The following is a 25445-nucleotide window of genomic DNA, read 5'->3' on the forward strand; positions in this document are numbered from 1 at the left end:
AGACATCTTGTGTTATTAGATTTTCAAAGAATAAAATACAACTTCCCTCCACAATTTGTGCCAGCGATTATTCACGCTCATCGATAACATTTCTTATTTGAATTTACCCACCTTCAACTGCCAGACAGTATTTTCCCCTGTGAAGGTATGTATGTGTTGTTACCAAATTGCATCTCCTTTTGTATCATGGTATGGGGACCAACATCTGTTTTCACAACCCTTAAATCATCTTTGTGGCTCATCACTTCACTTGCATATTTTTCAGGTGTGCTGGCCATGTAGCCAGCATTCCATGGGCTGTCTGGATGAAACAAACTCCTTTCTCATATTTTACATATATGTTGGGCAACCAGTTCTTCATGCATCCAGCATGGACTTCATTTACATTGCTTAGTGCTTGTCTTTTTTAATCCAAGCAAAATTGAAGTTGTGTCAGGGGAGGTTTAGGTTTGGTAACAGGAAAAGGTTCTTCCACCAGAGGGTGGTTGGGCACTGGAACAGGCGAACCAGGGAAGTGGTCACAGCAGCAGCCTGACAGAGTTGAGGGAGTGCTTGGACAATGCTCTCGGGCACATGGTGTGACTCTTGGGGTGTCCTGTGCAGGGCCAGGTGCTGGACTCGATGATACTTGAGGATCCCTTCCAACTCAGCATATTCTGTGATTCTGTGAATGTTTTACCAAGCCTACCTGGCACCTACAGTGCGACAATAAAAGCGTTTTCACTGATGAGCGGGCTGGGAGCAATGTCCCACATGCCGCCACGCGGGGCCACCCGCGGGAACGCGCGGAGCCCCCGGGCCCGTAGCAGGCGCCCGGCCGGGGGCACACGGGGACACCCCGGTGGCCGGGGCCGAGCCGGGCGCCGGGGAGAGGCGTGAGGTGGCGGGCGGCGCTGAGGCGGCGGGGCGGTGCCGCCGGCAGGGCGGGCAGCCCGGGAAGGGGTGCGGGGGTGTGACCGCCGGTGTGGCCGGTGCGCGGCCCCGCCTCCCCGCCGGGTCCCCTCCTTCCCTCCCTCCCGCTCCCTGGCTGCCCTCGCCGGCGGGAGCGTGCGGTGCGGTGCTGTGCGGGCAGCCCCTGGCCGGAGCCGAACCGAGCCCCCGCACTATGCCGGCCGCCGCGCCGCCCCCGCTCCACCCCGCGGCGGGCGCCTGCTGCCACTGCCAGGGTGAGTGTCTCTTTTCCTTCCCTCAGCCCCGTCCCCGCAGGACCCGGCTCCGACCGGCCGCCAGCGGGGGGCTCGTTTCGGGAGGAGGGGGCGAGCTGGCGCGGCGGCTGAGGGGACGTGGGGCGGCGGCGGGGAAAGTTCCTGCCCGGGTCCTTGCGGGAAAGCGAGGGAAGATTTAGGGGCCGTTTGGGCTGGAAAATGGGGACTGGAGACTGACGGAGGAAGGAAGGTACGATGCCTCTCGGCCGTGGGGTTGAGGCGAAGGCTTTGGGAGGGGAGACAGATCCCCGAAGGTCTGGAGTTGGGGTGGTTATTTCACCGTGCTCCTTTAATTGCCTGTATTTTGGATTAAAGAGGAGCCCCTTCGTCCCCGCAGTTTTGTGTTGTAGAGGAGGCTGGTGAAGCGGGTTGCTTTGGGGAGCAGAGCAAGGGGCTGCCGCAGCACGGAGAGCCGGTCCCCGCTGCTGCGCCGGGGCACGCCGCCCCTGCCCCTTCCCGAGGCTGGGAGACACCGCGGCAGCCGCGGTACCGGGGCAGCTCTGGAGTCCCAGTGCCAAGTCAGCGTTTGCCGCCCGGAAAGGCAGGCAAGGTGTCCTCTGTGCCGCCATAAAAAATTGACGATTTGAAGTAACTTGCGCTCTTAATAGTCAGCATGAGAGTACTTCACTCGGAGCGAATGCTTATGGGCTGCTCAGAGCACACTGATGCTCTGCAAAGAAAAGTAAATAGAATGCAGCGTAAGGGTTTGAAACCATTGCACAACTGTGTGTTAAAACACGCTTGAGGCTGTTGAATCTTCCCGCAGCTGGGAAATCACAACTGGAGGTGCGCGGGTTACAGGCAGGGGCTCAGAGTGCGGAGGGTTTTTGTGTCAGATGGAGATGCTGTGACAGGTCTGTGGAGCCAGACCTCTCTCGGGAAGAATGCTGGCTGTGCCCTTGCATCCCCTGGCTTCTGTAGTTATATCAGTTGTGTTTGCTTCTGTTAAATAACTGAGCAGGTATTTATAGGAGAACTGCTCCATAACTTTTCTCCGTGCAGCATTATTTTCTGCCTTCCTCAGGGTACATTCAGTATGCAATGTCAGCACGACTGGACGGGCCACTGGTTTGAGCTAATGGAGCACTTTTCAGATTGTGAGACACAGTATTTGAGAACAACCCCATAAACTGAAACTTTTGCTGCACCAAATACTAAAAGATTTCCTTTCTCAAAAAAGAACAAAACCAACAAAAAATCCCAATGCCTTGCAATAGTGTAAAAGGTTTCTAGCTCCTTCCTCTGAGCATTTAGATTAAACCCCATCCTGTGAGGGTATGAATTGAGAGTTTATCATTGAACTCAATAATTTGTTATGTATGCTTTTTTTATTAACTTGATAGAGACACAGAAACATGCATATAGGCAAGTTTGCATGCAAGTTTGTCTTCCCACCCCTTGTTTCCTTTTCTTCTTGTCCCCTTTTCCTCTTGATGCTTCTTGTGGTTTTTTTTTCCTATGATCTGAATGTGATTTTGACACTTTGAAATGTTGAGAACTCAGCAGACTCCCAAAACAGTCAGCAAGTGAAATGAAGCTTACAAAACATATTACAGCTGCTTTATGTAGTAGAAGTGCAGTTATTATAACAACTCATGCTCTTCTCAAGAGGTAACTGAATTTTATATCTCAGGAAGCCACCCTTCACCTCTCCAGATAAAACTGATCCTGCTGAGTTAGTCCCTTTCTTGTAGCATAATGGCTGTGGATCTTCTCAAATAGAATGCCCTTTTCCATGAAAATTTTTGTAGGGTGTTCGGACACGTAAGCTGAGAGTTAGCTTCTGATAGATCTCCATCTGTCGCTTATTAACCTGAATTGGCTAATTGGACTTAAACTGTCAGCAAAGATAAGATAACTTGGTTTATTTCAAGTTAGTGTCAGCTGTTCAAACCTCTGAATTTGAGCGGTGCTTAAGTTACCTTGTCTAGATTGTTTTTTTTTTTTTTTTTTTTTTTTATGCTCAAGTTAATTACCTTGGGCATTCTAGCCCGACTTTTGAATGTGTCTTTATCTGGTAGTGCCACTACGAGCTTTGTATCTGCTTTCACTGCTGCTTTTTCTGGTCATGTTCCACAAAGTGTCACGATTTTGGCACCAGCTGGACTTAGAGTGTGTGTTGACTAAGGGAAGTTGTGTGGGATTCATTTCCTCATTTCCAGGATTACCTAGCTTGGTTTGTTTTCTGCAGAAACATCTATAGTTTTATAAAAATAAGGCAAGTTCATGGTACTTCCTTCTCTTCCAGTAGCTCTAGGGTGGATTGGGTTGGTTTCTGTCACTGATTTTCTCATTTCCTTTAACTTAATAGTTCCTTGACATTTAACAACATTTGAAATTAGTGTTACATAGATTTTCTTGTAAATAAAATTAGAATCTTTCTTGTAAATATAATTAGAATCAGAACAGTATGGTGATTTTAGCTGCCTCAGATCTGATCCAGATCTCACTGAAGCTAATGTGAAACTTAATTAGCTTCAGTGCAACTTGGATCAGAGCTGAAAATGTGGTGGTTGAAGAGGTGAATGTAACATTTCTCTTCATAAAAGTATACTGTTTTCCATGTTTTTCTCAGTTTCAGGATATGGGCTCTGTCCTTTTGGAGTGTTCACTAGATTCTGGAAACAATGAGGAAAGAGTGGGAGCTACTGCCTTGATTGATTCTAATGTAAATTTGGAGTTTGGGTAATGCTTGCATATTGTCCATCTTACCTAGCAGTAGTTGGCTTTCAGTGCAAATGAAAGTCAGGCATGTTTACCATCTTCTCTGTGTTGCTAGTGTTGTTTACACAGTCTAATTATTGTAAGAATGCAAAACAATTATGCCACATATTCATGGAGGAAGCTCTCAGGAGACATTCTGAAAACACCATCTCCCACTCCATCAATAGTGCTAGCCTGCATGTATTCTCCAGGTTTTAGTTTTCTCATCACCCCAAATGTAATTAATGGAAATGCTGGGAAATGTCTGGTGATGTGAAAATCATGATCTGCTTGTCATCATGCTTTTGAGTCTAATTAGCGCTGGCTTACAGTTTTCCCTGAGAAACCCATCTTCCTTTATAAGTCCTGTGAAACAATTTGTTTTGCAATGTTGACTTCAATATATGAATCTCTTCTGAAAAAGTGGTTCTGTAATAATGGGGTTGGGAATTCTGCTTTTGTATATGAGTTAACATCTCTTAAATGTGCTATATTTACAAAGAAAACTTCTGTGTGATTTCCCCTTTTGCAAGCCAGATGGAGAATCAGACTCTGGCGTGTCTTTCCTTTAGTTATGCAACGAGGTTATTGGTAGTAAAGGATCTGAAAGCTTAATTAAACTCTTGGTGACACCTCTGCAGGCTCTTTTATTTTCACTGGGTTTGCTCAGTTGCAACTGATTAGTCATCAAGTTGAGATTTAGGAAGCAATGCAAATAACGGCTCCCGAAAGAAGAAACAGAATCCTGCTCCTTTGACTGAGGCATTGTAGGCTAAAGGGACTAAAAAGCAGTTGAAAGCTTACTTTATAATGAAACATGAATAATTAATTTGAAATATATGGTACTTCAGGAGTCAAGAGCATCAACAGTCAAGGGCTCCCTGTACAGTGAGCCTTGAGAAGCACATGGAGGGCTTTGCCAGATGGATTCTGGCAAATGCCACAGTTGTGTAAGATGTTTTTGTTTCCCTCTGTCAGTTCTATCCCTCTCCCGAAAGATCCTTGATGGAAAGTCCTGGACTGCAGAGCTGACTTCCCTGGTTACTGGGGCAGACCCTAAAGCAGGAAAACTGCAGAAAGCAGCCATGGCTGTTCCCAATAAAATACACAGCCTGTCATCTTTGAAAGAAATTAAATAAATGAGCAGTTTCATAATATTCTTTTTTTGGTTTTATGCAGCTTAAACCAAGCCTCACACCTCCAAAGGCACTGATTCATTTCACGTGCATTCTTACATTTCACATAGTTCTTCACAGATTATACATCTGTATACTTCTCTATGAGACTTTTCTTTATGCCTGCTTTTTTAATTTGCTACCCTTAAAATGTCAGAAAGAAGATAATGAAAGTGGGGTTCTGCTCCAAAAAAAAAGTAAAAATGATGGCACTTGTGAGTCATTACCAGTCTCTATGAAATCTTTACCTTCATCTGCTGCTCTGGGTGTGATTCAGCTCAGTTTAACACTAACACATGGCAGTAACCATCTGTGTTTGCTGTAAATATTTTATTTTTTAATTACAAATGGCTTGATTTAGAAAACCTGCAGTGGTACAGTGGGGTGGTTGTGGGCCTGCAGGGGAAGAAGGTAAGCACCTGGGAAGGTAATTTTTGCACAAGCACTGTTGCCAGGTTGGAAGGAGGAGTGTAACACAGAGGGCAACCCAGACTGCCCTGCAGCAGTCCAGTCCCTGCTGCTCCCTTCCTGGAGGAGCTGGACAGGAGAACACCAGCACAGACTGCAAAGGGACTCTGAACATTTAGTGAAGGAGAAGGGGGCGGGGGAAATAAGGCAAAGAAAACTCTAAGTTTATCTTTGAGGAGAAATAAGGAAAGGTGGTTGCTAAATGTCACTTACCCATCGTGATTCTCATACATTTATTATGGTCACATGTTGTGGCATGCTGAGCCTCCTACAAGCATTTTGCTGTGGGATGACACTCGCACTGGGGCTGAGGGTGTCACAGAGGCACCATCCATCCTCAGAATGGAAAAGTCCAGACCTCCCTTAGCCACAAGGGAGGGTTTTCCAATGTGGGCATCCCTCAGGCTCCCTCCCTCTGCTGAAGTCCAGCCAGCTGCAAAGTTTTTCCCTCAGACTGTGATTCTAGACAGGCCTTCTCATCTTAGGAACTTCTTTGCTGCAGCATCTGCCTGTTTTTAGCTGATCTGGTGCCCTTTGTCCGCTAGGATCTCCCATTAAATCTGAGGTCCGTGTCCTGAAAAGGGAGTGAGATAAATGGCCAGGGCGAAGAGAGTAGACTCCTTTCTTTCTAGCATGAGAGACTGGGGAAGAATGAGAACGGACATTTATGGGACTGAAGGATCTCTGGTTTGCAGTTTGCATAACACAATGTATATTTTTTCTTAAAATAAAAAGCAGATGTACTGAAGATAAGGTGCACAATGCAAAGTTTTGAAGTCTTCTTGCTTGCCCTCATGAGGCCAGAGAGTGGGTCCAGAGGTGCATATCTCCCATATCCTGCAGTCCAGGTGTAGCCACTAAGAACATTTTCTTTCATTGCAGCTGACACTTTGGAAACTTACCTAATGGGACCAGACACATTTGGCCGGGAGAAACTTTATTTCTGTTGGTGACGTGTGGGACAGAAGGAACCCAACTTGACATGTAGCTGAGTTTGCAGGGCTGACAGTTCAAGGAAAAATAATATTGCATGTGAATTTAAGCATACTTGATGTGAAATTGTGAAAGATAAAGAACTTGGAATCCCATCATACTAATTTTATATGATCTTTTATGGCTAAGACAGTATATTTATGAGACAGAGATATTATTGTCTTTTTTCTTTTTGCATGTGAGCCCAAATTAGTTTTTCTTCAGTGGACTTAGAACACTATCTGAACTGCTGAGTGACTTTCATTTTCTACGAATTGGGTTAGACTGGGTCAGTGATTGATCTCCCCTACAGTGGTGCATATCAGACATAGAAGTGCTGGCATGACTATGACTGGAAATGCCCATTAAGGTACCAGAAAGGATATTATTGAAATTTAACTGATCCCCCTCCCCCCTCTTTTTTTTTTTTCATTGTTATAGTATTAAAATAGTTTTTGAAAGAATCCAGCTGATAAATGATATTGAACATGGATTTGTTTTCCTTCTGCTCCAGTAGCTAATGCAGATAAGAATTAATGCAAATACCATGATGAGTTTGTGGTGGGTTTTTTTTTCAGATTCAGTTAACCTAATTGAATAAAAGACAATTTGGTCATTTAAAAAGACTGCTTCTTTTATTTTGTTTTGTAAAGCATGGTTCTAATTCCATATGCTTTACAAAAATATTTTATTGCATGGTACACTTTATAACTGCCTTACCAGCAAATGTATTTCTGAGCATGTAAGGCTTATTTGATGTATTTCTTCCGTGTATTAAAAAATGTATTTCTACAAGGCCAGTTAGTTAAAATCTAATATTACTCAGGTTACAAAGTCAAGCTTTTATGACTATTGATTAGAGCTGCTATTTCCCCAACCCATGTTCCTGTGCATTAAGATATATGCATTATTACATTATCAGATGCTGCTTTTTCTATCCAGAGGGACTCTGTCTCCATCAGTGTATGTGATGGACAAAGCTTTCCTAATGAGCCTCTGCTGTTTACCCTGGTCCTTCATGCCTCCTGGTGTTTGTTTTTTGAACCCTGCTATTAATACAGGCTTATTAGCTTCTGGGCTTTTTTGTCATGGTTATTTCTACATTAACAAATATGAATTAGCCTATCTGTGATACCTCCAAAGAGAAGGCTTGTACTACATTCAGTGTCAGCCAAGGTGCAGAAAATAAAGTTAAAAGTACTTTAATCTGGGTAAGAAAGCAACTTGAGATGCCCAGGTCCTGAATTTTGGGATGATTTAACATTATCTATGTGTTGTGTTATATTATCTTGTGGTCTGAAGTACCTCTTCCAGTACATGCCCTTGCTGATGTGAGCACTGAGCAAATTTGTGGACCAGGTCTCAGAATGTTTTTTTTGCTACCAGACTCTGATCCTCTCTGGAAAGTTGATCGCTTTGAAACTCAATGGAATTGGTTGAGACAAAATCCAGTTCTTCAGGGCTGCAGTGTCTTAAGCAGAGAAACTGATCCTCCTATATTTTTTCACACACTTTTCGGCTCTTCTAGTTACATATATTTCTCTACAACACAGTCCTTAATCCAGTTTGCTTGAAAAAGAGGGTCCTGGAGTGGACACAAGAAAAATTGTGTATATATCTAAACTGTCATATGTGCAAGGAGGAAGTAAATTCACAAAAGAAATTATTTGGTTTGGAAGTCACTGCTAGATCATCCAGTTTCAAGCCCTCTGCCACACGGAGGGGAACGTTATACTGCCCTCAGCTTGCTCAGAGCCCCATCTTGAACACTGCCAGTGATGGGGCATCCAGAACTTCTCTGATAACCTGTATTACCACCCTCATGGTAAAAATTTCTTCCTCATCTAATCTAAGTCTGTCCTCTTTCAGTTTAAGGCCATTCCCCCTTGTCCTATCACTCCATGCCCTTGTAAAAATCCTTCTACAGCTCTCTTCTAGGTCCATTTAGGTACTGAAAGGCCATTCTAAGGTATTCCCAGAGCTGGTGCCTTCTTCAGACTAAACATCCCCAAGTCTGCCTTCGAAGGAGGGGTGCTCCAGCCCTTTGATCACCGTCATGTCCTCCACTGGAGTTGCTCCAACACATCCACATCCTTCATATGTCAAGGGCCCCAGAGCTGGTGCAGCACTCCAGGTCCCATGAGAATGGAAAAGTGATGCAATTCAGGATGTGGGTGATAACTCTAATTTTCTCCCGTCTCACTGAGGACCTTGCTAATGCTCTCTTAATGTATTAACCTCTTTGTGTGTATGTAGTTCTTCTCTTCTTTAAAAAAATATAAATCAGTGTAAGCCAATATGGCAAGTGACAACAGAAGCAGGTAGATGTTCTTTATTGAGAACTGCAAAGGAGCAGACCATGTGAGGATAGTTCTGTTGCTGACTTCCAATCCCATCTCTTTGTCTAAGTTTGGCATTCTACCTGATTTCTTGATCCACTCCTATTCTCATGTTTTACTTACTGCTTCCCTATTTAAAGTCTCCATCTGCTTCAACCGTGTCAGTGAAGGCCAGGGGAATGGCTATCAGCTGTTATAAAAGTTTGTAGGAACTGCAGTGTGTACTGAGTATAGCACTATTGGCTTCCTTCTCTGCAGTCTGCCACAATTCCTCTTTGCTCTTATCCTCACAGTCCAGTTCTTCACTAGCTTTCCTTTTCCATTTTCAATTCCATACCTCTGAGCTGAGTGCGCATTTGGAGCTTGCTCAGGCTGGAGCTAACAGCAACTGTCCTGCTACATTTGACACTGTCTTGATCCAGCCCTTGCGAAATTTGACTTTCTTTTTCTACTCAGGATTTTATCTGGTCAAAACTGATGGAGTGTGTCTGCCTCTTGTTGTTGCTGAAATAACCACCAGTCCTGACTCAAAAAAAATCTCTTCCCTAAAATGATGTAAAACATGGCAGGGGAGGAAAGAGAGTGTATGACTCCTCAGAGAAAAATTCACCAGTAGTGTTTCCACCAGTGGGGCTGTAGATAATGTAAAATTTACTTGCTGTAAAAGGATGCCTGTGATCATGTTTTGTTTCTGTGCATCTAATCTAGTGAAGTAAGACTTGCTGTGTTCCTGCTTCAGTCTTGGGCACTAACAGTGTGCACTAGCCCTGGAAGTTGCAACTTTAAATAATTTACAGAAAGGAGGAGATCAAGATGGCATATTTCTAGAGGACTTGGATTGCATCCTGGAGCCGGCTGCTGATGCACACTGGTAACCTGTTTGAGCTATGTACTTGGCTACTCCAAGTTCAGTGCCAGAGGCATTCTTCATACTCAAGTACTTGGAGATACTTGTTAGTACTGTGAAATTAATCAAATGTTTTTTCTTCCAAGTAAGATCATTCTTTTTTTTTCCCCCTATGGTCATTGTTTTACATGCTCTCGGCAGGAATTTTCTTACAGAAAAAACAGGCATTTGTACTGCTGTCCCTTCTCTGCCCACTTTAATAGTGTTTTGTTTATCCTGTACTGGGACCAGTATATCAAAACAACTCCCAGATACACGGTTTCTGTCATTTGTAAGTTTAGTTGCTGCTAATATTTTGGGGCATTTTCATAATTGCTTTTGTAAGTGGAAACCTTCTAAAAATATTGGAGGGCTCAAGTAACACCGTCTTATTCACAGCAATGCCATGCCTAGATCCTGTTTCGCTGCTGCCTTCTGTTTTGTGTTGTAAAACTCCTTGTAAAAATTTAATCCCCCTTCAACCTGTGACTTTATAGAAGAATGGTGAACCATTCAGTTAATTACTGAAACTGTGATCTCCAGCAGGAGAGCCAAGAAAAATGCAAGCTGAGTGGTAGTATTTTAATTAATGAGCAAAAGCTTATGGACTGGCCAAGGGAAAGGTTAAGTTTTGAAAGGCAAATAGCAGCAATACATTTTTGCTTGCAAAAATGGGTTGCAATGGGTGACCTCTGGCAAACCCTGTTACCCTCTTGTTTCAGCTGGCAAATTCCTTAAGAAATAGATGTTGATGCTCTGTATACACAACTTCTTCAGAGCTGAAGTCTTCAGAATTCATTTAATTTTACTCCATGTCCAGAATATGATCCAAAATACTCAAAGGAAATGTATTCTAGATGAATTTTTGTGATTTCTCTCCATGTTTTCCCACCCTCCCCACCCACACAGTGGGATGGACTGTGATGATCACAAATGATTTGTAAGTTTTAAAAATGAGACACAGAAGCTCTGTGCAGGGGGGCACATTTTCTCTGTAGGGAGCACCTGTGCTTTGGTCATAGGTGCTAAATTTCTTGTTTCTGCTACATGTTTGAGCCCCCAAATCCCAGTTGGTTCCATCCTCTGTGCTTCTCTAGAGAGTTGGTGTCAGTGTTCGCCTTACAAGGCCATCATGTGTTTATCATGTGGAGCTCTGTATTGCTCCATGGGTTCTAGTTTTCATTTCCCTTTGTCCATGTGCACAGTTTAGGTGGTGTGCAGGGTGCCCTTGACCAGCTGTGCTGCCTCACCCCTGTCCTTCCACAGCAGCAGCCTCAGCATCCTCCTTGGCCATGCTGCACCATTGATAATCCATAATACGCTAGAATATATGGATAGATGTGTATACAGATAAAACCAGATGCACCCATCAATCCATCTTAACATTTCTAAGGAATATGTATATTTAATAATCATTAGCTCTCAGTAAGACAGTGAAAGAAAAAAGGCATTTTATTCTCAGATGTATCATTTGCCAGTGCTTGAACTCATTGAAGTGTGTTTCTCATACCACCTCCCTCTTCCTTCTTCTCCCACTTGTATATAAATATGGAAACAAGATTTTGAAGCAATATAATTTGTAGCCATAGGATTTGGGTATGTGTGTGACCTTTGAAGGCTTTCTAGAAATGCTTGTTACCGCTTTAAGCATATGTACTTTCCTGACAGATTGAGGCTTGCTTCTTGTGTATCAGTTAAATATAGCATAACTGGAAAATAACAGAAATTATGACTGAAATAGTTGTAACAGGCAACTGAAGTGAATTTTTAATTGTATGTAATATATAGTCATTGTGACCACCACTTTGACGAAATTTGACACTTCCCCTTTTTTTGGAAAACATTAGAAGATTCTTTCATGCAATGATTTAAGCAGTTATTTCCTTTCTCATCAAAGAAGAATATGCAATTCTACTCTTATAACAAGCATTGTTTTATATCAACTTGTGGCTTTTGTCAAAGTGTTTTTGGCTAGGAATCAAGTTAGTTTAAAAAGAACAAAGCATTCCTGTATTGTTCTTAATAATTACATGAAACTGCTCTTATTCCATTAGTTACAGAATTAAAAAAATAAGCTTGTCTTCTCCTTAAGGCTTAGCCAATTTAGTGGAGAAAGGAAACATAATTGATGCCTGGGTAATTGAAACAATCAACAGTACAACCAAGCACTTAAAATCAATGGCTTATAGAAAGATATGATAATAGCAGCATAACCGGGAGGAACATAATCTGTAGGAAAAGGCATTATTAGTGCACCACTGTTTTTATGTTGTACCAAGATTGTAAGCAGTAAAATTGTCACTCACAGTTCCCATAAGCAAGATAAAGCTTTGATGACAGTGGGTACGCAAGAACCTGGAAATGTTGATTAAATTCAGAGCTTCCTCCGTTCCTGGTAACTAACATGTTGTGGAGTTGATTTAGATTTCAGAGAACTGTTATTACAGCTGATTTTTTTTCCCCTTCATTCACAGTAAGCTTTATTCTGGGTGGAATGTAAATATGTGAATGTTGAGAAATCACTAGCACGTATATAGTCATCTTTTGATAACAAGTGATCATCCTTAAAAAGCAGAATGAAGACAGAAATAACTTGTACAACCACCAAGCATTAGTCACACGTAGCTCTTATATAATGCTTACGTCTTCAATCAGCATGCTGGCAGCTGGACTTTTTTGTAATATTTGTTTGGAGAAGAAGCATCTATCTCATTTGGCAGGGGAAGAAAATGAAGCCAAGAGTTAAGGGACATGCTGGGGGGCACACAGTGCTTAGCTGGTGAGAGTATTACAACCAAGAAGTGTCCATCATCCTGTATCAAGCAGAGGCAACAGCAGAGTGGATTCTATAGCGGTGACTCCTCCTGTGCTTTCCACACTCAAGCCCTGGCCTGTTGGGTATTTTTTGAGGCAGAGCAAGTGAATGTTCTGCTGCAGCACTTCTGAAATTTTCCGTTTTGTTTGTTGTTCTAGGAAAGGAGGTGTATTTCTTCTTCATTCTATTATGCCTTGATGGAAAGGACAAATAAAAATATGTAGTATGAAATACTGAAAATGGCTTCTTGCACTTGAAACCCAAAATGTAGTAGGCATGAGCCTAACACCAAGAGAAATGCTGATATGTGCAGATTTTCCTTTGAGGATTTGGCCACTGCACTGTGACTGGGGAATCACAGTAATTATGAAAATAGACCTGATTCTCTGGGGGAGATAAACCATTAGTGTACAGAAATTTCCTTGTAATGATTCGTTAACCATTTTGGCTGTTTCTTTTTGTCCTGGTCCTGTTAGTTCACATATATTGAAAGTTTGTTCCCAACTGAAGAGCAGGGCTGTTAAGTGGAGGTGGAAACACTCTGCAGTCTCATTCTGAAAGTACATTTCTTGAGGCTGAAAATAAATGCATTGTAAGCAGGTTTTAATCCTAGCAAGTACAACAGCTCAGAATACTTTTGGGGGACATTTTTATTCTTGGCTTATTGCTGATAGACAGGGAAATTTCTTATAGCTTGATTTGTCCATAGCCATATGTTATATTTTCAATTCTTGTGTTTCACAATTATGCATAACAAATGGTGCCATTTTCTTTGATGATTTTCTAAGATGAAATGTCAATGTCCCCAGAGAATACTCAGAACTTTGTGTGACTTCACATAATTCTAAGAATAAAAAAGTCAACTCAAAAGATTCAAAGCCATGACTCCAATTATCAAACAAAAATAACATGGCCTTTCTTTAAGGCAAAAGATTAAATTGCATTGCTATTAGATGACCAATAAAATTACAGTAAAAATTATAGCAAAAGTAATGTTTTTTAAAAAATTTATTTAACTTGTTATAGAAGGTTCAGGGAAAATGAAGAGATAATTATTTATAAAAATGTAAGGTTGCATACAGAGTGCCATCTGGTAGTAATTTTTAAACACAAGTAATTAGTTTATCTTACTTCATGCAGTGTAATTGTGCAGCTTGTCACCACAGGGTTTACAGAGACTAAAATTGCAATTGGGTTCAGAAAGGAATTGAATGAGTTTATGAGAGGTGTATTAATAAGAGAATATGAAAATCTGGATGCAATCCTACTGTTCTTTGAGGATTTCTGCAAGATGTGAGGATTTAGAAGAAAGATCTATTTCTGTTCAATATTATTATTTTTTTAGTGACATTTCCCTGTCACAAAATGAATTTAGATTTTCTCACAAACTTGACAATGTTGGAGTTGCAACTATGTGGAGATACTCCTTAGTGGTAGTTAAAGGTTCTTTATAAACCTTGAAGTCACCTACTCTCACTCTCTGAGAGGTCACATGTACTGACACGTAGAAAACTATTGCTGCTGATGCAAAATGATAAATATTCCTACTTTTTGTTTGCCTTAGGACGCCAAAGCTTGTTGGACCATTCGCCACGCAACACCGTCTCAAAAGCAAAAGAGAGGAAACTGCATGGGACTTGTCCTCCTGTTGGTCGTGGAAACCATGAAAAACCTTGTTTGGGTGAAAGCAGCCACAGGTCCTCATTTGGACCTCACAATGGTTTTCACACAATACATTCAGAGCACAGTCCTGTGAAGCCAAGGATAATTACAGTGGTGAAACCCGGGGGACGCACGCTCAGGAGGATAACCTTGCTTCTCAACAGGAGATCAGTCCAGACCTTTGAGCAGCTGATGGCTGACATTTCAGAAGCTCTGGGGTTTCCTCATTGGAAGAATGACCGTGTGAGAAAGCTGTACAATCTGAGAGGCAGAGAAATACGAAGTGTTTCTGAGTTCTTCAGGGAAGGTGATGCGTTCATAGCTATGGGGAAGGAGCCCCTCACTTTGAAGGACCTGGAGGTGGTATTACAAGAACTTTATCCTGAAAATCCTTATGCTGCCACTGCTGCCATTCAGATGAATGAGGAGCAGTCCCAAAAACTGAAGAGCAGGCTGTATGACAAGGCCTCTAAAGTAGACAGTGGCTTTGATGAGACAGAAATGACCAAGAACTGCAGCGATGGCTTGTCTTCCCAGCTGGTAGCAGGACATGAAGGAAAAAGTCAAGCCAAGACAAAGCAAGAGATAAAAGGGAGAACCAAAAAAAAGTGGACTAGAGAGAGCTGGGGTGGTGAGCATGGAGTAAAGCCTTCTAGAAAAACAAGAGAAAGTGAAAGGTACCTTAACCATGAGAGGAGTTCTGAGGAAGGCTTAGAAGAGAGTTCTGAGGAGGTCCTGAGGTGTGAGAAATGTGAACAGGAAAGGCAGGCTAGAGAAAAGTTACGAAGGGAAAGGCAGGCTGAGGCCTCATTTGAGAATAGAGACTTGAACACAGGCATGTGTCAGAGGTACCACGTAGAAAGAAATACAAAAGTCAAGAACTGCAGAAAGTCTCCTGAAACCTGTCTGGAGGGTGAGGAGGTTGGCTGGAAAGATAATGGCAGTAGAAGGTTGTGGAAGCCGCTACATAGGATTATTAATGAAGGGCTGGAGAAGCAAAAAAGGAACATTGAGAAAGAAAGGGATGTGGAGAAGCGTGAAAACCATGGGAAGGAAGTAGCAAAAATCAGGAAGAATGCTGTAGAAGGGCTCCAGCTATCTCATGAAGTGAAGGAAGATAATGGAAGTAGCTGTGTAATGAACCAAAGTGGCTGGCTAAAGAAAGACACTCTGAGGGATGCTGAGAAAATGTCTAAAACGCACAGGGAGGGCAGAGAGGGACAAAGGGCTAAAGAGGAAGCTGCCAGAAGAGAGGGGAATGGCACATGTAGAGACAGTGACATGACTCGACGAGAAAAAACAGGGGAGCGTAGAGTGAGTAAGGAAGACAACAAAACTCAGGGATTGGAAAGCACAAGCCGGAGGCATGCCATTAAAAGCAGAACTGATGTGGAAAAACACTATGAGATTGGCAGAACTATTGGGGATGGGAACTTTGCAGTGGTGAAGGAATGTCGCCACTGTGATTCCAATCAGATCTATGCAATGAAAATTGTTGATAAATCCAAGCTGAAGGAGAAGGAGGACATGATGGAAAGTGAAATCCTCATTATTCGGAGTCTCTCTCATCCCAATATAGTAAGCTTAATTGAGGTTTATGAGACAGAAGCTGAGATCTACTTAATCTTAGAGTATGTCCCAGGAGGGGACTTATTTGATGCAATCATAGAAAGTGTGAAGTTCACAGAGCATGATGCTGCTGTCATGATCACTGACCTGTGTGAAGCACTGGTTTATATTCACAGCAAGAACATTGTCCATAGGGACCTCAAGCCAGAAAATCTTTTGGTAAGTATCGTCAAACATTTGTGTTTGTGCAGAAATTTAATTTATTTTCCTTCCAATTATGGTTCTTTGAATTGTTTTAAGCAAATCCCATACAGAAATAATGTGCTGTGGCAGGACTGTTGTAAAAATAAAATAGGTACAATTTTGGAGTGAAATTACAATTGCGGTTTGCTTTACATAGATCTGCTGTGCATTGCGGATAACAGTGGTTACAGAAAGGAACTCAAGTAAAAATTATCAGATGTTCAGGGGTGGTGAGCATTTGTATTTTGCAGAAATCAGATCTGTTATTTAGCATCTGACTTTTAGGTGTCTAAGGATGAATCATAAAGCATCTTCCTTGCAGAATAAAGTTTATTAAAATTGCTAAATTATCTTATTTATTTGTTGGACTTTTTGTCCACTGTATTTGTAAATCTTGCAGACTACTGTGGCAGTCCTCTATTATAGTGATTTCTATCTTGTGACAACTTCTTTGCTTAGAAGCAGGAGTATTATACAGTTGATTGAAATAATCTGACAGTAAAATCTTCTGGTTAATACAGCATTAAAGTCAGCTCAAATAGTAACTTCATGCCAAGGACAAAAATTCTTGTTTCCATCACATTTCTGAGGCTGCATTCTTTGTATCCAGCACTGAAGTCAATGTACTTACTGACATGTGTGAATTTGCATAGAAATGTTTGTAGTATTGGCATTTCACAAGATATCCATTGTAAGAGAAAACAACTCTCCCTTGCTAAGTGTGTGTTACACTTTTGTATTAGGGTTCCAAATTTCCTGATAAATAGATAAATAGCAAGTATTTGCCAGTTTCTAACAAATTGGCTTTTATCAGCTTTTTGGAAGTTCAAGGTTAGCCAAACAAAAAAAAGAAAAAAAAAAGATTATTTAGTCCTATGGACCATTCAGTGCTTTTAAGATAATTAATTTTGCACTGGGATCAGTGTGAATTTCTGGAGAAAAGCAACAGTTGTAGCCTCAAGGATAATGCAGAGGCTGCACAAGGCTGGGCTGAAACAATTTGCTCCCAAACCTTTAAACTAAGCAATAGCATCTTTATTAGGTCCTGCTATGAATCCTGCTTAGTTTAATGAAAAATCTTTGGTATGTGGTATCTGTGTAAATAAAAGAATGAATGTAACTCGGAATGCAGCGAATGCAACTGGCTGGTTTGCAGGAAGAAGTGGGCTTATAGGCCCTGCCTTTGTGCTTCATTTGCACAAAGTTTGGACAAAACTTCACATAAAACTGCATGGCTTTTTCCAGAAGCTGATTTTCCATTACAAACCAGGTTCTGCTCCTTCCTATTTGCTGAAAGTAAGCTAGTGCTCAGTGAAACACCTGAGATCTGATGCTTCATTTCCCTCTGCAATACATAATCATCACAGTGATCTAGATAAGCAAAGACGGGCAAGGTAAAGGTCTATTTTGGTTGTTCTCGCATTTTGTTCACAGAACTGCAAAGCAGAGAATACTGGGCAGTAGCAGCATTGTGTAGTGCTAAAATATTAATGTTGCCCATTTTGAAAGTCAGAATGCATTTTTCAAGGAGGAGAGTGTTCCCAGACTGTAGGTATTTTGTCATACAAGAACAGTGTTACCTAAACGCTGCAGGAAATAAAATTTTACCTGTTCTAGTTTCAACTTACTGTTAATTTTCTGTGCACAACAGTATTAGATACCATGTACACAAAGTATACTTTTGAAAAGCAAGTCTATTCAACCATGTAAATGAGTTTCTAAGGTTCTGATAGTATTGGATAGGTCACCTGCTATCTAATAAGTATTCCTATAAATACAGCCCGTTTGAGCAAGATTCTGTGGCTTCTGTTTTTTTTAGTGTGCTGCCTCTGTCTCCTTAGAGTGGCTGGGGTACCAAAGGAGGAAGGAGAGCTGCCACTAATCTTACCATCAGCTAGTGCTGAACAGGAACAAACAGTATGGAAGCAAATTTCATGGGTTCATTGGCTTTGGTGGAGCAGTACCTTCAGGAGATGAAGCAAAGTGCTCCAAGTTCCAGCATCCTGCAGAGATGTCCCTGTTTCTGGGATACCTCTTTTTTACACTGAAGATGCTTAAATCTGAATTAGTCTACCTAGACTTTGTACACAGAGGTCAAAATATAAGTACGTTCTTTTAGGCTGTTGACTTGTTTGTCCCACTTTGGGTCTTCTTTTGGTCAGGTGAACCTTGTAATCTTTATCTACTGTTTTTCCCCTTCAAGAAAACGGGAAATGGAAGAGAAAGGATCCTTGGTCTATTTTACTAAGGAAATGTGTATGTCTATTCTGAACCTGCATTGCTTCTAATGACTTTTAGACATAATGACTTTTAAACATACTGGCTAAATTGTCGTAAGAGATGATCAAGAAGCAGCAATCTGGGAAAAAATATTTCCCTAAGTTTCATGAAAATAAGCAACAGGGGAAAGAAGGAAAACACTTTCTGTCCCCACAGAAGAAAAGGTGCAAATATACTTTGATGTCTAGTAAATTTAGAATTTACTGGAGAAAGTTGGAAATTTCTCTTACGGAACTGTCCTCTAGCAAACTTCTGCACCAGGCCACCATCATCCTTTCTGCTTTTTCCTCTCCCTCTTTCACGACTGTGTCTGCCCACATTGATCAGGCTCCTCGCAGCAGAGCTGTGAGGCAGAAGGGTGGTGACTTGCGCTACAAAAACAAAATCTGTTTGACAGCTGGTGTGAAGACAGCTGCTACGACTCCCTCCCATCTGCTAACAGAATCACCTCATTTAGGACTAGGTGTTCAGCAAGAAAACCTTTGCTGCCAAGGATGGGCAATGTTGTGTGTTTAGTCTCACAAATGAAGCCAGTCACTTTTGTGCTACCTCATGGAGCAAGATTTGCTGGCAAGGTTTTTAGGTAAGGGACTGTTTAATTCTACAGCTGCTGGCATTTCTTCACTTGTAAGTGAGAAATTAATGCCCAAAATGTGGTGTTGCTTTTCCAGGTTGTAGCTGTAAAAGACATAAAGTCACCCGTTTTTAGGGGGAAAGGGAGAGGGCTGTATTTGCGATTGTGTACTCATCTCCTTGTACATCTCTCACATGCTAATGTGGTAATTCTTCAACACTCAACTTCATAAATGTTAGAGCTTTTTGTGCATTTGAGGTTGTCACCCTGCCCTTTTTTCTCTCTCTCTAGTTTTCAGGTATATGTGAGAACTTCAAGTATAGCCTTTCTGCCCTTGAACTTTGTGACACTATTTACATATATACAAAGGACTGTCCATTTTTCCGACACTATTTACATATATGCAAAGCACTGCCAGTTTCCTGAGTGCATGTGAATCAAACTCCTGTTTAACCACTTACCTGCCATAACTTTCAGAATTTTCTGTAAGATTTTTCATAGAGATTCTTCTGGCTAGCAGCAAGGGATGTCTGAAACTCAAATGTGTAAGCAGTAATTTTTCTTAAGCTCTACCTATTTCCCATATACAAAATGTCATGGGCTAACTGGCTTTTATGATGTCCGTAAGAAGAAGTTGTGCTACCATATGCATGTGCATATAGAAAACTTTTAATGTCTTAAATCGTTATCTAAACACACTGATGGATTTTGCAAGGTAGATATGAAATCAAACAAGAGCATTAAATACTGGGAGTCATCCACAGACAGGACAGCAGAAGAAAGATTTCTTTTTTTCCTCTTTGAAGATGAATTTGTCCTTACATTATAATCTTGTGGTTGTATGGCTGGCATAGCTAGAAATCCTCAGGCAATATTCTAATATTCTGACATGTCATCTGTATTTGAGTAAGTAGTGTACAATTGACTTGACTGCCTTTAGTCCAAGACCACCAGATGCTGGCAGTTGAAGGACATAAGTATTTGTATGGCCTAAGTTGGCTGTCTATAGAAAGTGTATGAAGTGTACTGGTCCTTCTTAACTCAATTAAGTCTATAGGCAGGCAGCACTATTTTTGCTTTGTTCTCACCATTGCGTGGAATACGTACTGTGGATGTCAGAGGTTAGATTTCTCTTGAGCACGTTGTGCATTTCTGTAATACTGCTATGAGGAAGTAGTCTGGCCCCGGGAATGATTAAAAAGAATCTGAGAAGCTTTTGTTTCTGCAGTGAAGCATTATTTGCATGCTCAAGGTGATGCCAGATCTTGAAAAAGTAGACTGGTCAGTAGTAAGCTGTGGACGAAGGGAACTCTCTGTGGTGACTGAGGTCTTCCGAGCACAGTGTTAGTGAAGCTGCTGAGAAGTTATGGGGTGAGGTTTTCAGGCTTGCTGACAGGTTACATGCTGTCTCTGAAGTGATTGTCACAAAGCTGTGAAAATAGACCCACTGTGCCTGCTGTTCCTACCTGCTCCCTTGTTAAGTAAAGTGGAAGCTCAGTGTTTTGTCCTGAAAGAACAGATGGTGCTGTGTTGCCACCTTGTGCTGCAATGGGAGATTAGAAGTCTGGCATCTTGAGAAAAGAGAAAGTGCAACAGTGCATTTTACAAAGCAAGAAATCTCCTGAAGATTTTGGGACTGGGATTAAGACCATTGTGTTCTGCACCCTTCACACCACCCTGCTATTTTCTAAAAATGTATATAAAGGTTTCAGTATTGTTTGTCTTAGTACAGTAGCATGCAGGGTAGTTGAAATTCCATGTGACATGCTTTTCTTGTATAATTTTAAAAAAATATATATAGAATAGGAAAATACATTCATGCTCATATTTTTGTATTGCATAAAAATGGAACATTTCAGTTGTGAATTTTTGTAACATCTGACCACTATTACCCCTATTGATAGAATATAAATTCTATAGATAGATGTTGTTCTACAAAGCAAGTGTTACTTTTATAATTTTTTTGTCATTTTTGTCAGTTTCTGTCCACAGGACATGATGGGAAAAGATTGTCACATAGTTGCCTAATATAATAGAGAAAACGACTGTGGCATTTTAGCTGCTTTTTGCAGAAGTTTTGACTGCATGGTTGTAGTAAACTTTATTCTCAGTTCCATACTGAAAACTATTTTTTCATGGAAGAGCAGAAAAAAACTGGCCAAAATATTTTGTTTAATCAAAACTAAAAGAATGCACAAGGGCACTGCTGGTTCATGGAAAACTTCTTGTCCTCTGGGACCCCCAGCTCCTTCTCTGCAGAGCTACTTTCCAGCTGGTCAGCCCCCAGCCTATACTGATGTATGGGTTATTCCTGCCCAGGTTTTGGACCAGTTGAATTTCAAAAGGTTTTGCCCTGCCTGTCTCTCAGGTCTGTTGAGATCCTTCTAAATGACCACATAGTGTTCTGGGGCATCAGTCAGTCCTTCCAGTTTTGTGCCTTTTTAAAAAAATAGGTTAAAAGGGATTAGTAGCTTTACTGTATTATTTTGTAATACAATACTTTTTTGTCACTTAAAAAGAAAAAAAAAAAAAAAGAAAAAACACACCAAGAAGTCGAAACCCATTTTGCTTAATCAAAACTGGATGTATGCTTATAGTTTCCATAAAGATGTTGAATGGGGATTAGTCAATTGTAATGTATAAGAGCAAATGTTGTCACATCTGTGCCTTTAATTATCTGGTAATAGAGACCATCCTGAATTTTTGGCTTTTTAAAGCCATGTCTGATGGTGAAATATGAGCAGCTAAAACATGGAGTATACCTGTCACATTATATTCCAGTTTGTCCTTTCAAAACCAAGTTCAGGTTTACTTTGCTGTTTTGTAAGACATTTTAGCTGCTGGTCTGTTCCCCATAGTTTCAGGGAGAAACAATTTTTCATATAAAGGAAATTAATGACTTTTTTTTACCTCTCAAAGAATATTTGGATGTCAATCACTGGTATTAAGCATACTGATTTATATAATTATACTACTGCATTGTTTTTGACTTTGCCTTTGAATATGGAATCTTAGAATGGTTTGAGTTGGAAGAGACCTTTAAAGGTCATCTGGCCCAAGCTCTTGTAATGAGCAGGGATATCTCAACTAGACCAGATTGCTCAGAGCCCTGTCCAACTTGACTTTGAATGTTCCCAGGGATAGAGTATCTACCACCTCTGTGGGCATCCTGTTCTGGTGTTTTGCTACTTTCACCATAAAGCATTTATTTTTAGTATCTAGTCTGAATCTACTCACCTTCAGTTTAAAGTTATTGCCCCTTGTCTTATTGCTGCAGGCCCTGCTAAATGCCTGTCCCCATCTTATTTTTAAGCCCCCTTTAATTATTGAAAGGCCACAATATCTGTCTGGAACCTTCTTTTCTTCAGGCTGAACGACCACAACTCTTGCAGCCGTTCCTCACAGGAGAGGTGCTCCATCCCTCTTTCCCAGCCCTCCCCTGGACTCACTGGAACAAGTCCATGCCCTTCCTGTGCTGGGACCCCAGAGCTGGACACAGCTCTCCTGGTGGGTCTCACTAAAGCAGAGGGGCAGAATCCCCTCCCTTGCTTTGGATGCAGCCCAGGATATGGTTGGCTTTCTGGACTGCAACTGCACATTGCCAGCTTATTCCAGTTTTTCATCCACCAGCTACCCCAAGTTGCTCTTCACAGGGCAGCTCTCAATCCATAACCCAGTCTGTATTGATACCAGGGATTGCCCCAGCTCAGGTGTAGGGCCCTGCACTTGTCCTTGTTGAACCTCATGAGGCTTGACCTTCTTGAGCTTGTTCAGGTGTCTCTGGACAACATCCCATCCTTCAGACATGTCAATCTCATCACTCAGCCTGGTGTTGCCTGCCAGCTTACTGGGAGTGTGCTCGATGCCACCCTCTATGTCATTAACATATTTAATTTCTTAAAATTACCCTTCATTAACTGTAATGCTGTATAAAGTAATGCTAAAGACCGGTGCATACAAAATTAGAATTGAAGAAAGTATTTTGACTACTTGCCAGGTGGATGTAAGGAGATGAGAACTGCTGAAAAGGCCCAATTAGGAGGTCATTCTGCATGGACCTATTTCTACAACTTTTGCTGTGTGGTGACCATTGCTAATGTGGTTTCAGGGCAGCAGGTAGAGTATCAGAGTAATTTGGAAATAACATAAAGCTTTTGTTGGTTTGTATTTTATTGTTAGACCAGTATGATGGAGATACACTTTCCGTGTGTCTTGGTTTTAGCTGGTACAGTGCTGTACTTTGGATTTAGTATGAGGATAACATTAATAACACACTGATGTTTTGGTTGTTGCTGTGCACTGCTTATCCTAAGTCAAGGAATTTTCAGTGTCCCATGCTCTGCCAAGGAGCAGGTGTACCAAAAGCTGGGAGGGAACATGGCCGTGGCAGCTGACCCAAAAGCATATTCCATGTCATGGAACATTATGCTCAGTAAATAAACTGAGGAGAGTTGGCCAGGAGTTGCTGGTCTGTGCTGGGGGTCAGTGGGCAGTGAGCAAGTGTATTGTGCAGCACTTGTTTTTCTTGGGTGTTATTCCTTTCTCTTTCTCTTGCTCTCTCTCCCTGTCCCCCTTCTCATTATAGTTGTTACCATTCCTGCTGTTATTATTATTAATATACTTTAATAATTTATTATTATACTTTAATTATTAAATTGTTCTTATCTCAATCCACTGTTTTTCAGGTTCTTCTTCCCATCCTGCTACAGGCAGATGGGGGATGAGTGACTGAGCAGTTGTGTGGTACTTAGTTGCTATCTGGGGCTAAAAAACAAAATCAGTACTTTACATGGGCTCGTTGCATTTAAGTCCACAGCATTCCTCTTTGCTTTCCCTGGGAAAAAGAACAGTTTATTTTCTCAAGAGGAAATAACAGTATTTAATTGACTCTTGGTTATTTTTTGTGTTCCTTCTATTAATTTCTTGGAAATTGCAGCGTGCCAGAGTTTGTAGAGCAAGGTTTTCTTTTTTCGATAATTGCTTATCCTCTTAAAGAAATGCACCCTCTTGGTGTATGGGGGAAAAGAGCCATGTTCTGAAGATTATTTCCATAATTAGTACTATTATTAGAATTCCCTCCTGTTTGATTTTCTGCTTCCTTTATATTTTGCTGTTTTAAAATTCATCTGGACTAAACATACATATATTTTGTGTGATATAGGTTCAGCACAATGCAGATAAATCTACTACACTGAAACTGGCAGATTTCGGCCTTGCTAAGCAGGTTACAAAACCCATATTTACTGTCTGTGGAACACCAACGTATGTTGCTCCTGAAATACTTGCTGAGAAGGGTGAGTGTGTATTTTTAATTTGTCATAAATCTTTCAATTATGCTGAACTTTCTAATAATGGAAATAGTCCAGAATGTTTCAACCTACTGAAATATCTTTTCAGGGTAGGAGGTTGGCTAGCAGTGTAATTTGGGAAAGGAAAACTCTTAGTTTTTAACAAACATGAGCATTACATTAGTTATATTTGCATTATTAGTGGCTGTGCTAATACATCACTGACTTCCAAGCAGATAAGCCATAAAATATCATAGATGGTAATAGCTAAAGGGGGCAAAATGACCAAAAATTCATGTTGCAACCTAAGAGTAGCCAGCCCCATTTTATTACTATAATCCAAACAACTATCCAAAGCCCCTGATGATGCAAAGTCATGAACATGTATTTTAAATTTATGTAATGATTCAAAATCTGTTTCACATCACAAGGAATTTTGAAGATTTCATCTCCAAAAATATTCAGACCTGGAAAGAAGTCAGTTTTGTTGGTGACTCAAATCTATTTCTTGTTCTGTGGAGCTGGGTTGCACATCTCCAGTTATATCCAATTTCAATGGAAACTTGGCACTCTTAGTTCTTTTTTGAAGGGAATCTGAGGACGACTATTTTAGAAATACATGCTCTGTTTTCTCAATTAGTCTGCAGTTGACGCTGGCCTTGTGAGACAGTGTTTGTGAAACATGTTGTGGAAAAGAGAGACTCTGTGAGAGCTGTAGCTAATAATGGGCAGCTTATAAGTGTAGTGTACTAGCCACTCATTCTTTTGCTCACCTCATCTTTTTGCGGAACTGAGAAGAGAGTCTTTGTTTCTTTTTAATTCTATTTCCAAGAAATAGTTCCCTTGCAGTTGTGAGTTTTCTTTCTTAAACAAGACATGGTTTGTCCCTTTTTCCTTAGGCTATGGCCTCGAAGTAGACATGTGGGCAGCTGGCGTGATCCTTTACATCCTGCTCTGTGGTTTTCCCCCTTTCCGAAGTCAGGACCGTGATCAAGAGGAGCTGTTTCAGATCATACAACTGGGTCACTATGAGTTCCTATCCCCTTACTGGGACAATATTTCTGCAGGTAAGATTCTGCACTTTTAGCAAATCTGAGAAGTGGCAGTCTTCTCTGAGTGGGAGAAACTCTTTTCAGGGCAGTGATCTTGATCACCTTGGGGTGATTTTACAGGTCTCTTGAGTAAATCTGTGCTTCAAATGTAAATTTAGTACTCTGGTACTATTGATGTCTGTGTTTCTTCATATTAGTTTGGAATGCTTTAATG

General features: G+C 41.2%; 1 protein-coding gene across 1 annotated transcript in view; it reads left to right on the top strand.

Annotated features, from left to right (window-relative positions):
• Positions 1–880: 880 nt before the first annotated feature.
• The window catches only part of DCLK3 (doublecortin like kinase 3), a 30267-nt gene continuing 5702 nt past the window's right edge, over positions 881–25445 (top strand). The window contains exons 1-4 of the mRNA XM_030265213.4: positions 881–1166; positions 14128–16013; positions 24053–24185; positions 25079–25246. Of these exons, the coding sequence (XP_030121073.2) occupies positions 1106–1166; positions 14128–16013; positions 24053–24185; positions 25079–25246 (2248 nt within the window). The 5' untranslated portion in view covers positions 881–1105. The remainder of the gene's footprint in view (positions 1167–14127; positions 16014–24052; positions 24186–25078; positions 25247–25445) is intronic.

Source organism: Taeniopygia guttata, chromosome 2 (genome assembly GCF_048771995.1).
Source record: "Taeniopygia guttata chromosome 2, bTaeGut7.mat, whole genome shotgun sequence".
NCBI classification, from domain to species: Eukaryota; Metazoa; Chordata; class Aves; order Passeriformes; family Estrildidae; genus Taeniopygia; species Taeniopygia guttata.